This window comes from Malurus melanocephalus, unplaced genomic scaffold, assembly GCF_030028575.1.
Source record: "Malurus melanocephalus ecotype Western Australia unplaced genomic scaffold, MMel_1.1 scaffold_19, whole genome shotgun sequence".
Lineage (NCBI taxonomy): Eukaryota > Metazoa > Chordata > Aves > Passeriformes > Maluridae > Malurus > Malurus melanocephalus.
This window is the reverse complement of record NW_026623251.1, coordinates 2,784,034-2,798,385: the sequence shown is the minus strand read 5'-3', so window position 1 is coordinate 2,798,385 and position 14,352 is coordinate 2,784,034. Positions and strand designations below refer to the sequence as shown.

At 39.8% G+C, this 14,352-nt stretch overlaps 1 protein-coding gene across 1 annotated transcript in view; it reads left to right on the top strand.

Annotated features, from left to right (window-relative positions):
* The first annotated feature begins 1,279 nt into the window (after positions 1-1,279).
* Positions 1,280-14,352, top strand: part of LOC130588780 (protein ELYS-like) — a 21,485-nt gene continuing 8,412 nt past the window's right edge. Inside the window, 14 exon segments of the mRNA XM_057389701.1 lie at positions 1,280-1,400; positions 2,480-2,733; positions 4,218-4,398; positions 5,260-5,467; positions 6,609-6,725; positions 7,298-7,382; positions 8,838-8,988; positions 10,648-10,780; positions 10,868-11,049; positions 11,521-11,582; positions 12,355-12,483; positions 13,716-13,806; positions 13,888-13,977; positions 14,164-14,304. Of these exon segments, the coding sequence (XP_057245684.1) occupies positions 1,280-1,400; positions 2,480-2,733; positions 4,218-4,398; positions 5,260-5,467; positions 6,609-6,725; positions 7,298-7,382; positions 8,838-8,988; positions 10,648-10,780; positions 10,868-11,049; positions 11,521-11,582; positions 12,355-12,483; positions 13,716-13,806; positions 13,888-13,977; positions 14,164-14,304 (1,945 nt within the window).

Here is a 14,352-nt window from a genome sequence, read left to right as displayed (position 1 = left end):
CCTCACAGCTTCCCCTCAAGGCTCTTCACCATCTTTGTTGCCCTCCTTTGGATGCTTTCCAGCAGTTTACTGTCTTTCTTGCACAGTGGCTCAGAAGTGGCACAGTCCCCTGCCGCGGGGGGTGGATACATTGTTTCTGGAAGCTGMCAACACCAACATTCCTCTCCTCAGGCCCAGCCGGTAGAGGCTGAAGGTGCGCCCTGCCGTGCCTGACAACAACATGGCGGCTTAACGGGGCAGCAGCGCGTCTGCAGGAATCCGTGCAGTGTGACGGCCAAGGATTCCATGACTTGCTGCTGTGGGAATTAAGGTGTCAGATATCATTTTGGAGAAGCGATAGTGACAGGCTTTTTATTGGTGTGACACTATTTTACTGCTGTGGTGGAGAGAATAGAATCCGTTGGTAGGAGAGGGTCGTCGGACAGCAGGGCCTGTTGCATGGGTTGCCAGTGTTTCTGCAGTWGATCTTGTCAGGTTGCTGGTTGTAGAAGCCTGTTGGAGAATTAAATATTCCAAATCCRTCKGGACCCAGCTTTGGGATGCCTGCTGTGATGGTTTGAGCAGGAGGGCAGTTGGACAAGATGACTGGCAGTGGTTCTGGAAGGCCTTTCTGGATTTCTGTTACGAAGCCCAGATTCTAGAGCTTGTGCTGGGAGGGGCAAGCAGTGCAATAACATTCTGGTGTGTTCTGTACTGCGTCCCTTGGCACCTATACCTCTCTAACTGAGTAAACCATGCCATGTGGAGACKAGCTTTGGTGCAGCAGTGACTTTGGGAACTTTTGCTTGCTTAGGCCATGTTAGATAGGCTGCAACTCTTGAATGAGAGTAGAGTCATGTCAGAAAAGAACCACAGTAGATAGCTGGGTAAATTTGCTATAATAACCAATTTCGATCTGTGTTGGTTTAACTTCTTTTCTCATTTAAAGGGAAGGCAAACCTTTGGTTTGCATCTGATGCAGGATCTTAGCTGTTGGGGGCTACTGGGATAGAGTGCTGAAATAGTTTCTACTTCTCATCTTCTGTGTTAGGTTTGTGCTTCTTGGAGAGCACAAAATTTTTTAAAACATTATTTTTCTGAGATCACATTTTGCTAATCTTGCTAGCTCTGCTGTGAGATGAAAAACTGTCCTGAGTTCAATTTTTTTTTAAGCAGAAGGAACTACAGATTATGTACAGGAGATTTTTCACTGCATACTGATAAAACTTAGGTCAGTCTTAAAAATATTTATGGCTGACAAAAGACCATTTTTGTCTTTTTTCATTGTTAACAGCTCAAAATGACAGACCTAACAGCTCAGGTGACAAGCAGTCTGTTGCATTTTCCRGAGGGGACTGTTGAAGCACTTGGGGAAGATGAGACTACCCTAGACTCTGTGCTGTGTGGCAAGTTTTCTGGAGGTGAGCATTTTTCTTTAAATTTGATTCTGGTACAAAGTTTTTACAGCCTGAAGCACAGGGTTTTTTTTTTTWAAGATGCATCAGGTTCTGGCAGTGCTAACAGGATGTTCTAGCAATTAAAATGATGGTATTAAACCATTCGTAGAGATAAACACAGAAATTACAACAGCCTGCTCCAATCTTTTGCTATTTAAATAACTTGGCTGGCCATGCTGAATCAATGAGCCTTGCTCAGTTTTGAATGAAATAGAAGGCARTTTTCAAAGAAGAAATAATATTGTTTTGGGCTGTATTCCTCTATACCAGCTCAAGCACTACTCATGTTGTGCTACTTTCCAAGGTATTTAAAAGGATACAGATGAGGACCTAGTGAGAGTTGATGAAAGTAGCTAAGCAGATTAGGTAGTTGACTTTCTAGGTGATCTGAAGGTACAACTGGATGTCTGGATGTCTGGACTTCTGTTAAGACCAGGTAGAATCTTGTCTACCTCACTGTAAGAGCAGTAATGGAGCTAATCCATCCTTTGAGCTTGAAGTTCCTCAGAGACGGTATAAGTGTTAAATTCTTCAGTGAAACAACACTTGTTAAATTCTTTCTGGGATAAGAATATGTAAAAGTTGAAATTTATGCATGCAGTGCCCRTTTTARGATAATTTTGTAYCCARATCCCTGCCCAGAGTAGCTATGTGTCAAACAAGATTATTAAAGTTGAAATGAGTTGGTTTAATGGGCTATATTTGAAGCATGCWTTGAGATTTGTATTCCTGTGCATGTTTTAGCAAARCCCATCCAAGTATGGTATACAAACTRGAKATCARTCTGTTGTAATCTTTATCCCAAGTAGTCAACATCCTTGAGTGCAGCAATGACAAGTACAAATGCCAAATACTGGGGTTATTAATTTGAAGATGTATTGTTTGAGGATTGCAAGGGGTGATTTTTAGATAATTGTCCAGAAGTAGGTAGATTGGTGTTCCTTTCTTTGGTGCATTTTGGGGAAAGGTGCAGTGACAGTGACTTTGCTGTTGTTTCAGTCGTGCGGTGGGGTTTTATTTAGTGGTGTTTCTTTTGTGTTCAGGYAGAAGTGGCCTGGCGTGGCTGGCGTGTGGCCCTCAGCTGGAGGTGGTGAACTCTGTGACAGGAGAGCGGCTCTCTGCGTATCGCTTCAGTGGAGTCAATGARCAGCCTCCCACTGTTCGTGTGGTGAAGGAGTTTTCCTGGCAGAAGAGGACCGGACTCCTGGTTGGGTTGGAGGAAGCAGAGGGAAGCGTTCTCTGTCTGTACGACCTTGGGATCTCAAGAGTGGTTAAAGCAATTGCTCTTTCAGGAAGGGTATGTATCTTCCAGTTGGAGAAATTAAATTTACCTGTTGTTTTGTGCTGCATAACCCTGTTTCAGGAAAAGCTTTGGAATGTCTGTTTATAGGATATATGTTTTCAGTATTGCATTAACATTTTGTTAGTTCAGAGTATGCCACCAAGAGAGCCTTTTTCTCGACCCCCCTTTTTGCATTTTTGCCATTTCTGTTTTAAGGCTTTAAGGAGAGCCATGTTTTCAGTATTATTTTCCCATGTGGGTTTATAGTGATTGCCTACCTAACTGTTGCATGGTATTTCCCCAAACTTTCCTGGTTTGTATGAGGCAGAAGGGCAGCATTCAGATTCAGTGAGCTGAGAAAAGTTTTCTTTGTTCTTTCCCAGAATGAAYTGGCAGTACACTAGGAGAATAGGAAAAAGCAGTGCATAGCACAGTGGAAAAATATGTCGTTTCAGGAGCTACTATATGGAAAGTTGAAGTAACCAGGAAACATTTTTGGAAGACTGTATGCAAAACTAGAAAAGATTCATTTGAAGCCAGTGGAACAGTGAAAAAAAATATCTTGAAAGCAACACTTGAACTTTGGCTAATTGTGCAGCAGGATGTGTTCATCACAGTCACTAAGACTTGGAGCACAAGAATCTGAGTAATCAAAATAATTTTGCTCGTCCTTTGAGCAACAGAGAAGATTGAAAATCTAATTTGAATCATAAGAACTGTGAACAAAAATCGAGTCTCTTAAATTACTGTAGATACTTTAGAGGCTGGAGTTCTTGTGACCAAGATGAAAGGCAAATGGTGTAGCAGATTGCCAGGYAGCAAGTGCTTGATATGGGAGAGGAGAAAATTTCAGGAGACATAAGGGTTTGGATATTTTTCCCCATTTGTGGGGGTGAACACAAAACATAAAAGGACTACGTTGTGGTGCTCACTTCTTTGCACTGTTTTCAGGCAAACCTTTGTTGTTGATGTAGAACTGCCTGTTTTCATGGTGCTGCATTTGTAAGAGGCCAAAGGACAGCCCCTGTTCTTCTGTTGTGCAGCTTTAGTGCAGGGGCCTTGGTGTGCTTGTGTCTCTGCTGGAGCAGTCAGTGTTGTTGTGGGTGTGCTGTGGATGCTGCAGGGTCTGTGTGCACCMGTGCTGAGGTCGTGGGGGCTGCTCGGCATGTCAGGGAGCAGAGAGAGCWCSTGCCTCAGGCTGAGCAAGTCCGGATTTGGTCTATTGCTGTTAGTTTAGGCTGCCTTCTACAGATTTCCTTTCCATCTGTAACAGTGCTGGTGTGCATTTAGAACTGGGTATCATCAGTCCAAGTGAGGACATAGATTTAACTGAGCCAGCATSTCCCTCCAACCTTTTCTGAGAATGTGTCATTCCCATGGAAATCATCTGARSCTGTATTTACTTTTTTGTTTCTGTTGTGCTRATGCTGGCCTCACTGCTGAGCGATCACTCTTGAGCTTGTCACACAGCATCAATATTAAGCTGCAGTTTCCTGTAGGTGACTGCCATCGAACCCATCAGCAACGAYGGCGGAGCCAGCGTGAGCACCCGGCACCTGCATCAGAGTCTGCGATGGCTCTTTGGAGTGGCAGCAGTGGCTACAGATGTTGGTCATGTCCTCCTGGTTGATCTTTGTTTGGATGATTTATCTTGCAGTCAGAATGAAGTGGAAGCATCGGGTAAGCTGCHGTTTTTAAAYTTGAATTTAGAAGTAAGAAAATGTGTGTGTTTTCAAAAAGCAGCATATATCCCAGTGGAGATACCAGCATGCTGACTGACTACTGACATTTCTGACATTTGTGACTACTGATGGCAGTTTGACATTGTATGGTCCTGAACTGATCAAGAAATGGGAGTGGCTTAATACTTAACACCTCTTCTAGGTGTCCCACATCCCTTTGTCACCATTGGGATGTTGGAATTTTGCCATCTSAGTCAGCGCATCTGCCKGATAGGAAACTGTTTTCAGAGGTAGCACATTTCTTGGGAGTGTTCTCCTGTTTCCATGAATGGACTAGGGGCAAACGTTAGGMTTGTAATTTAGAATAAATCTGGTTGATCAAAAATCCTAATTTGTGTGAATGGGCACTGTAATTTATGTATTCAGATTGCATACAGTGTTTTGGCTATCGCAAGAGTGGCTTCAGGNAATTTGTGTGAATGGGCACTGTAATTTATGTATTCAGATTGCATACAGTGTTTTGGCTATCGCAAGAGTGGCTTCAGGCGTTCATGTCTCTCCAAGTAGCTTCATTGTGAGGCCCAAATTCCTGATTTGTAGAGTCCAAGAGAAATTTGTGTACAAAGATAACYGCTGTACCCWGTTTTGCAATAGGAGTAAGAATACCTGTCCCATTGGAGAGTCCTTCTGTTCTCTGAATAGATGWRKAAACCRAAACCCTTTCAAAAAGGGTATTGCAGAACTGAGTCTTTTTTGTAGCACAGTAGAATTAGATTATACATGTTTTACAATCACATCAGTTTAGAATGCAACTGAAATGGCATAACACATTTATTTCTTGCCTGTTTTATGTGTGTAGATCTAGAAGTTGTCACTAAAATTCCTGCTGAAGTTCCGCAAAGAAGAGAAGCTGTGACCAGAGAAGGGAGGCATCTCTGYTTTCAATTACGRAGTCCTTCAGGAGTAGCAGTATCAACCCTGTGCTACATAAGCAAAAGTAACCAGCTCGTTGTGGGTTTTTCTGATGGCTACCTGTCACTGGGGAATATGAGAACTTTGAAGCGAGCGTAAGTAGTCTTTTCCACTTGGCCATGCTTGGAGGTTCCRGGGTCTCAATTTTTTGTTTCAGGAAATATATTAATTTCAAGAGGCCCTTCAACATTTCTGAGATGTTGAATATAACCTTGGAATGTTCAGAAATCCTCTTCTGAAATAACTATTAGCTCAAATGTGAATTAAGTGGAGAGCCTTCTCTGCAGTGGACTAGGACTGTTTTTTTTACCATGCTTGTGGATTGAGGATTTGGGGAAAACATTGAATCATGTCAGACAGTAGGGATGTAATAGATCTGATCTTTATAAGTCAGTTTGTTYTGTCCAGTAGTATTTAGTGAAATCAGGCAATGTGTGTATTTCCATGAAACAGGTTTTAGAAAGGATTTTTCAGAACCAGTTACTGCAATTACAGCATACATTGAAAATCTTTGGCATGTGAATAATATGATTTTGGTGATAATATTCTTTAATGTATGCTGGATGAAACTAACRATACATAATTCAGTAGCTGATCTTTGCCTGGCAACACATCTGTTGCTGTATTTCAGTCCTGATGGAAGTAGGGAGTTGAAACATTCCAAGGCACAGATGGACATGAACCAAATTTTCCTTGGAAGTTTTGGAGATGAGAATAAGAASCATGGAAATTTATAAACAATAGTAAAAACAAGAGATTATTTAACATCTACTGAAGAGCAGTCTCATTTTAAATACTTGGCCTGATTCAGATAGGGGTTTACTTTAGCAAATCTACGATGACTGACCAAAAATTAGTGATACATAAATACACAGTGGAGGCATAATTAAGTGTCAAGAAAAGATTATGAAGGTAAAACTAAGGTTCAAAAATCTTAAAGAAAAAAATTGTTACAATGTCCAAGTAAAGAAATGAAAAGCTTTTTCTGTTTGGTGTTGTTTTAAAKTTTTTTTAAGTTCAAAATTGAAGTGGGCTTCAACAATGGGAACAGTCTTTTGCCCAGCAGTCGAATTAATTTTGTTCCTCCTCCTCAGGCAGAGCAGGACATAAACACAGGTTATTGCTGTGATGGACAGAAATCTCACCTTGACTGCTGCACAAAACGTAGTCTCTTGCTTGACTCCCTCATTTGCCCTTGGTTTGTTTTTTCGGTTTGTTTTTTTTTTTTCCCTGTAGGCACTACACTCAGCCTGGACGAGGAAGGATTCCTGTCTGTGCCCTTACTTTTCAAGAGCCTGAGAGTAACCTTCAAAATTGTTGCTACCTGTGGGCTGTTCAATCAACACAACAAAGGTGAATAAGTATTACCATTAGCCACTGATTTTGCGAACTGGTTTTTTTTTTTGATATTTGTTCACATACAGCTGTCCATAAAGGAGGGCAACGACAATATTGCTTTGTGAGAGCTCAGAAGTCCTTGGAGCTCTTCTGAGCCAGTTCAGCTCCCCTGGCAGAAAATGAACAGTGCTCAGCAGACAAATCAATGGTTTCCAGCTGGGATAAGCAAGTTACTTTGTCAGCCCAAGTGTTCAGAGAGTGGCAGTCTTCTTGAGCTTGACTTTAATGCAGTTTTCATGGAGAGCACTTTACAATGAAAAGCTATTTCAAACAGCTTTAGTTCTCTACTATGTATTAAAGCTTTCCAATGATATAGTTACCATATGCCCCTGAAACTGTTAGTGTCAACATTTCTTCCTTTATGTTTTAGTGGCTAAATGTGACCACTTACCATGTTTTGGGAAGTGGTGTTTTTCTTTTCAGCAAGAGCATGCTCTTAAGTAAGTTTCRGCCTAGATCTAACAAAATGATAATGAAGATTGCAAAGTAGCTTTGTAATCAAATCTCCTCATTTATAACTTTTTTAGTGAAGAGAATGCAGTGAGTTTACATCTGTTGCAGTTAGCATTTGGTGGCAGAAAACTCCTGGCATCAGGACAAGTTATGTATGAGGTAAGACAGGCCTATATGTGAGATAGTTTAAAAAGTTTCCCTGAATATCAGTTAAGTTGGCTCTTTGTATATGAGTGGAAGCTGAAATTTCTAGTCATTAAAATGAATGTCTGATGAGTTTATGGAATTWTAGTCCTTTATCTTTTGGAACTGTTCTTTGGTATGGTAGACATTCTGTTCAGGACAGGACCTTTTATTAAAATTGATTTTATTTTTAGTAATTTTATAGAAAATATTAGATTATTTGCTTAGGCTTCATGTTGTTTTTTCAAATAACAGTTTTGATTTTCCTTAGCTRCTGTGCATGTGCATCTGTTATTTCCAAAATTGCTGAATATAATAAGAGGGACTGTGCATGCTTCAGGACAAATTTTGCCATTTTTTCTTTTCAGTAATGAAAGACATTTCTATCTATTTATTTATGTTAGACACCTTTGATATTTATTTGTAGAATTTTCTGGAACCATAAGAGAAAGCTTGTCTCTTCTCAGATTAAGTGTATAGTATGATGTGTTGTTTCATGCCAGTTTGGTTTAGATCTCTGAAAAGTAGGGAAACTCATTTTTTGTTTGGTAGTGGGTTTTGCTGTTTTTTCTAGTTTGGTGTTTTGTTGAGTYTTTTTAACTGTAGAGCTGTTATTTGTCCACGATACACACATTCACATGTTGTATGGCAGACAGGTTGAAAAAGGCTGTACTGGAAAGACAGTATTTCAGTTAAAGCTTACTTAGAAAATGGTGATGGCAGAGGTTCAGGGCCATCCTTTCTGTTTATCTGTTTCTGTATATATCTCAAAGCTTGATACATATTTGTATATCTCAAAGTTTGCTTACTCTGTAGTAACTCTGGTTCTTAAACACATTTTCCATGTTCAGCCCAAGTCCTCTCCATAAGGAATTCAGGGATGTTTCACGCATTAGTCACCTACAAGATTAGGGGAGCAGATGATAAGAGCTTATGTGGTTTGAAAGAAGATTGTTTATCTCTAGGAAGTTCTTATTAGTAGAGAGATCAATGTTCACTCTATTGCTGTGCCTGTTGATAACACCTCATGATGGACCTTTAGCTGCTGCAATGTCAAGTTCTGTAATCAAAATATGGAGCGAAGATGTTGCTTGCAGATGTGTTGCATTATTTCAGATGTCTCTTTGTAAGTATATATTCAGTTTTGTAAAGACACCTTGATGATGCAAGGAATTCTGCAAAACATCATTAGATCTAAACTAATGTTAGGGAAATGCTAAATTTTGAAAATTTGCAAAAGCCTTTAAGCCAAATTTGCCCATTATGACTTGACTTAATTCTCTTGCATGTCAGATATAGCTTCTATTGATGGGAAACATAGAGTATAATAAGCATATTATATCAGATATCTGCATTATTGCATATTTAGGTATAATGGATGTTTTTATTTCAAAATTACTTTTCCTCTCTTCTTCATATTTTTCCCCCCAGGATTTTAAACACTGTGTCAAACTCTTCAGTTTAGATCTCACTGGTGGAATCTTTCCCTGGAGAGGGCACACCAGCAATACTAAATTCCTCAGCTTTCAGACCATAGAAAAATTTCACAACCATGCTGGCAGAGAAGATAGTGTGAATGAAGGTTTGTTCTGGTCTCCCTRTTTAGTCATTCCAAACCACATGGTTTGGGAATCTAAGCAATGCATGTAGTTTTGTGCCTACAGTCTTATGTATCTCTCAAGCCAAGCTTGTTGAGCTTATTTTAAAAAAAATTTAAAAAAGGGGTGCTTAAGTTATGTGAGACTTCTTATCCTTATAACCATCATACTTTAAGTGAAAAATATGTTTTATTTTATGTTTGCTGTGATGCTGGAGCAGTGTATGGTGGGGTCATGTGTATAATGCTAGTCAGCCAGTTTGTTCTGCCTGCTGTCATCCTTGAACAGTAAGATCATTCTTTCTATTGATTGGGAGTGTTTCCTGATTTTTTTTTTATCCTGCTCAAACCTCTGGCTGCATCCAGTTGCATCTAGGGCATCTAGTTCCCCAGGGCTCAGAACTGGGGCCAGTCCTGTGAAATACCTGTGCAATRGAGTGCACCCTCAATAAGTTTGGGATGACACGACCTTGGACAAGATTGTTGATCTGCCTGAGAGTAGGATGCTCTGCAGAGGGATCTGTACAGACTGGATTGATGGACCAAGGACAATTGTATGAGGTTCAAACACCTCTTGTGACAGAAAAATGGCTGGAAATATGCCTGGTGGAATAGGACCTAGGAATCATACATGACAGCTGGCTAAATATGACACACACCACTGCATAAACAAATTCAAATCACCAAAATAACAACAGGAAGAAAATATTTTCCTGTCTTTTTTCAAGTATGAAAAAACTTGAAATGGCGAAATACCTGTTAGTTTTCTCATGGTTTCTAATTAGATTTTATTCAAAACCTATTCAAGCTCTTGGCAACATGAGCTTCTGTTGGATGTGTGTTGAGGCTATCAGTGAGGATGTCTTCTGAATTGTGAAGGTAATTAGTATACCCACTGCCAGTTTCAGCAGCTGACAAAATTGAAATGGCACAGAAGTTCACAGCAAGACATAGCAAAGTGTGTGAGGATCTGTAAACTGTAGTGATGAATTGAAGAGAGAAGAGAGAAACATTTTCCCAAACATAGTGTTTTCTTTTGATCCTTGTTCTATTAGAGTAAATGATATTCACATACTTTGTTTTATATCTAGAGAATGCATTCTCCCCAGAGAACAAAGAACATTCCACTTTCTAAGAGAACTGGAATAGAATATTAGGAATGTTTTATGTTAAAATCTTTATTCCAATTTCCTATTTGTGTTTTTARTTATTGTATTTATTTATTTAGCCTGATAAGTGTATTCTTTTACCTCCTCTCCAGCATATTCAGAGTATCCTTTTGACTTCTTATTTAGTCTCACATGGAAATCAATCATGCTAGCTGAGTGATACAACTGTGTAAGATGAGTATGCTTTCTAAAAATAGGAATCTATGTGTTCCTAGCATATTTTCCCACCAACTACTCTTCTAGCATGTAAAACTTAATTAATTATTGTGTCTTTGATTTTGTTTAGAACAAATATAATATGAATGAGAGGTAATACGGCAGAAACCTATTGCAGAGAATGGTTCCTATTCCATAAATTGTTTTTTCGTTCTGAGTAAAATGTTGTGTTTCACCAGTGAAATAACAGCAGATATCCCATATTTTCTACAATAAGAAACAATTTTCCACCATAATAAAACTGTCTTGTCTTTGACAGTAACCTCTCCTGACACCAGTGTATCAATCTTCAGYTGGCAAGTGAATACCCATGATCAAGACAAACCATCTGTTTATTTGGGTGTGTTTGACATCAATGGTTGGTATCATGCACACATGCCAGACTCACTGAGGTAGGCTTTTATTAGGTTGTTTCTAATTTCCCTAAAAAGGATTAATTTGAAAGTCACTGGTTAGYTTATGCCCTTGTTTTCCTTCAGGCCAGAAGAACTCCTTCATGATTGCCCCTATTTTGCACTGTGGTCACTGGATCCTGTAATAAGCATGACTTCTCCAAAGCTCATTTTGGATATTCTGGTACACGAGCGTAGTCTGAGTCGAGGAGTTCCTCCCTCTTATCCATCACCTGAACAGTTTTTTAATCCAAGCACCTATAATTTTGGTAGGTATTTCACTGCTTTTCATTTTAAGTGACAAGCTTCATGTGAGGTCAAATGCCACTTAGTGGTTCTCCTTCTTGTTCATTGTCACACAAAAACCAACAAAAGATCTCCAAACCTTCACAAATCTAACTCTGGTTGCCTTGTACTAACAAGGAGTTTACTTTTGTGAAACCTATCTGACTGTCTGCTGAGTTTTGGGGTTTGGGCCTTCTGTAACATAGTCTTTGAAGGGATTATGGTCCTAAAATGAAATGCCTCTGGGCTGAGGCTCAGAGCACCTGGGTAGCAGTTGAGATTAATTTTCTGCAGACTGACAGTACGTACTGATAAAAGAAAGTGTGTAAGTGATTTGCTGAAGAAAAGGGGTGCTGRAGGTTTTTCTTTGCAGATAGCACTGTTTAAAAGCACAAACTGGTGAWAAGGTAACTGTGAGAGTATGGAAGGCTGTCAAATGTTCCTTGTTTCTGCAGATGTTACGTGCTTGCTCAACTCAGGAGTTGTTCACATGACTTGCACTGGCTTCCAGAAGGAGGTGAGTTTTTCTTCTGTATCTCTGTTGAGACTGTCAGGAGAACTGGAGATGAACTCTTGCTAGATTCTCTCTTGCACTGCTTTGAGTGTCAGAGACCACTTTGTGCTCATGCTGCCCATCCACATGCAAAACTGCAGTCATATCGTGCCAGTTTCATGCAAATGGTGCTGTTTTAGSGAGGCATGAGCAGGGATTGAATGGCTTGGAAAGAATGCAGCATTGCTTTAGTAGGAAGAAAAGGGTTGTGGTGGAAGTTGGGGGAAGCATTGACCTTTTTGTACTGTCTGCGTAGTCTGGAGGCAGTTTTTGTCACCTGAGGAAATTGAGAAARGAGGAGGGCATGGAGGAAAGGAAAAGTAACTGTTGAAAAGGAAATGCATATTTTTTTCTCTGAACCTTGGCCAAATTATAACTTCTAAGCCACTGCACAACTTGTGACTAATCATTTTGAATTAAATTCCAGCTCACTAAATATTGCAATAAGAATCAGCTTCTGCAGAAACAAGCACAGAAGTGTGATTTAAAGTTGTATCTTAAGTCTAACTTCTACAGAATGTAATTTGTGTCCRGGGAAATAGTGGTATTGGCAATTAGTATTAATGTATTGACAGGCAGGCTGGAAAATACTTCCTTCAGCATTGCAAGGGCTGRTATTTTCTTCTACATCTTCTTTTTTATAAACTGAAACTATTCGTTTCTGGCTGCTGTTTTTAAGACAGAAGCTGAGTGATTGAATGGTGCCTTAACCTGTGGTTTTGATTGATTGTTTTAGATTCTGAAGTTTTTGAAGAAATCAGGTCCTTTAATAAGTGAAACCATTCATGACAGCTACACTCGGTGTCTTGTAGCTGGCTKGCTGTCTCCAAGACTGGTTGATGTCCAGCCATCCAGTTTGAGTCAGGTGAGTGTACGCTGGGGAATCCAGAGGGAAATAYATCCATCTAGTCTGAAGGCTGTAGAGGCTATAAGACATGACCATCTGAGTTTTATGTGACTTGCAAGCTGATCTGACATTATGTGGACATTAATTAGCAGATGTAATAATAGCCTTAGATCCAAACACTGAGAACAGCCCTCTTCACAAGCTGACCCAGTCCATAGACTGCATATTTATCTCTTCCATTCTGATTAGATGTTATGGTGTTAATTCTGATTTGGAAATAACTTGGGAAAGAGAAATTTTATTATAATGTTTGATGAACTGTGATTCTATTGTTCAGAGCCTTGTTATGCATTTGAGCAGGGATTGCTATTGGTTGCTAGAAAGAGAAATTTCAGAATTAAGGTCAAAAGCTTGATTTAGAATTTTGTTTGCCACACTAGGTAGTATTGGGAATGTTGCCTTGTCTGAAACCAGATTTGAGAAAAAAATGGAAATGTCACATATGCTTTCAAATCACAGAATGTGTAGATATCTCTTTGAATGTAATGATTTTACCTAGAACACAACTATACTTTTGAATATGCTTAAAAAATAAAAGAGGGGGAAAAAAAGAAAAATGTAAAATTGTATTCAGGATCATTTCACCCAAAAGAAATGTCTGAACACCAGCTGAAATTAGCTCCTGCATTATTTCCCATGTGTCCATGCCTGTGCATTATCCTTGTCCAGCATTGCCCATGGCATTAGAACACAGTATTTGAACAGCCTGAAATTTCAGCCTGTTGGAACTGAAACGTTTCACTTCTTTATGATACTTTAACAAATTGTAACTTAAATAGTTTGGATGGCAAAGCTGCTTCATGTCTTGCTAATCTCAGGAGCTGCTTGGCCACAGCTTCAYTGTTTCCATGATACCACTGTCACGTTTGCTCTGTCCCCTTCACACGTTTCTGATRGCAAARGAGTGTGCACCAAGTGCATAATKGGTRTTAGCAGAGGRTGTTACTGAAAACAGYTCATTGGGACTCAGTGAATGAAGAGTAAAAGACATAGGCATGGAAATAGAAATTAAATTTACCCTGTGTGAAGTTGAAATGTCAGAGGAAAGCTTTGTTGTGTTCCTCAAACCAGCAAGCAGTCCAGCCTGTGGCTAGAACTAAGAAACGCTTAAGAGCATGAAACACTTGTGTCAATGGCTCAGGTGTGAAAAGTGTGTGAGATTGTGATTTGATTTTGTCTGTTCTATTCAGGAGGAGCAGTTAGAAGCGGTGTTGTCAGCTGCTGTCCAGACAGGTTCTTTAGAACTYCTGACAGGCTGCATTAAACATTGGGCTTCTGACGGTAATGCTGGTTCCCTTGTTTTTATGTTCTGTTTTGGTTAGCAATTGTAGCTTCATGTCTTTTTTTTTTCTGCTTTTAAAGAGCAGCCAAGTTCTGCTGTTAATTTACRGTTCGTTCTTGAGTGGACGTGGAACAAAGTGACCTGTACAAAAGATGAACTGGACCAAATATGTGAGTACTGGGGTAGTCATTTTCAGCACCTCAAGTAAATCTTTGTAAAGGATCTTGTTCAGTAATCTGCCAGCGTATGATACTGGTTCTTTAAGGGGTTCTTTAAATCTTCTGTGGTTGTTGAAGTGTCCTKTGGAGCCCTGCAGTTGCTCTGCTGACCAGTGATTTGATATTTATCTTGACAAGGTGTTCCACTGTTTGACGGCTCCTGCAACTTCATTGACCCCCAGACCTTACAGTCCCTTCAGCACTGCCAGCTGCTTCTGAGCAATCTGAGTACAGTCCTGAACTGTTTTCTGACAGAAGCCCGAGAGCTTACTGAGAAAGGTTTGTGAAAGCACTGCTGTGCCTTTGGTCAGTTTAAGAATTGGAAGG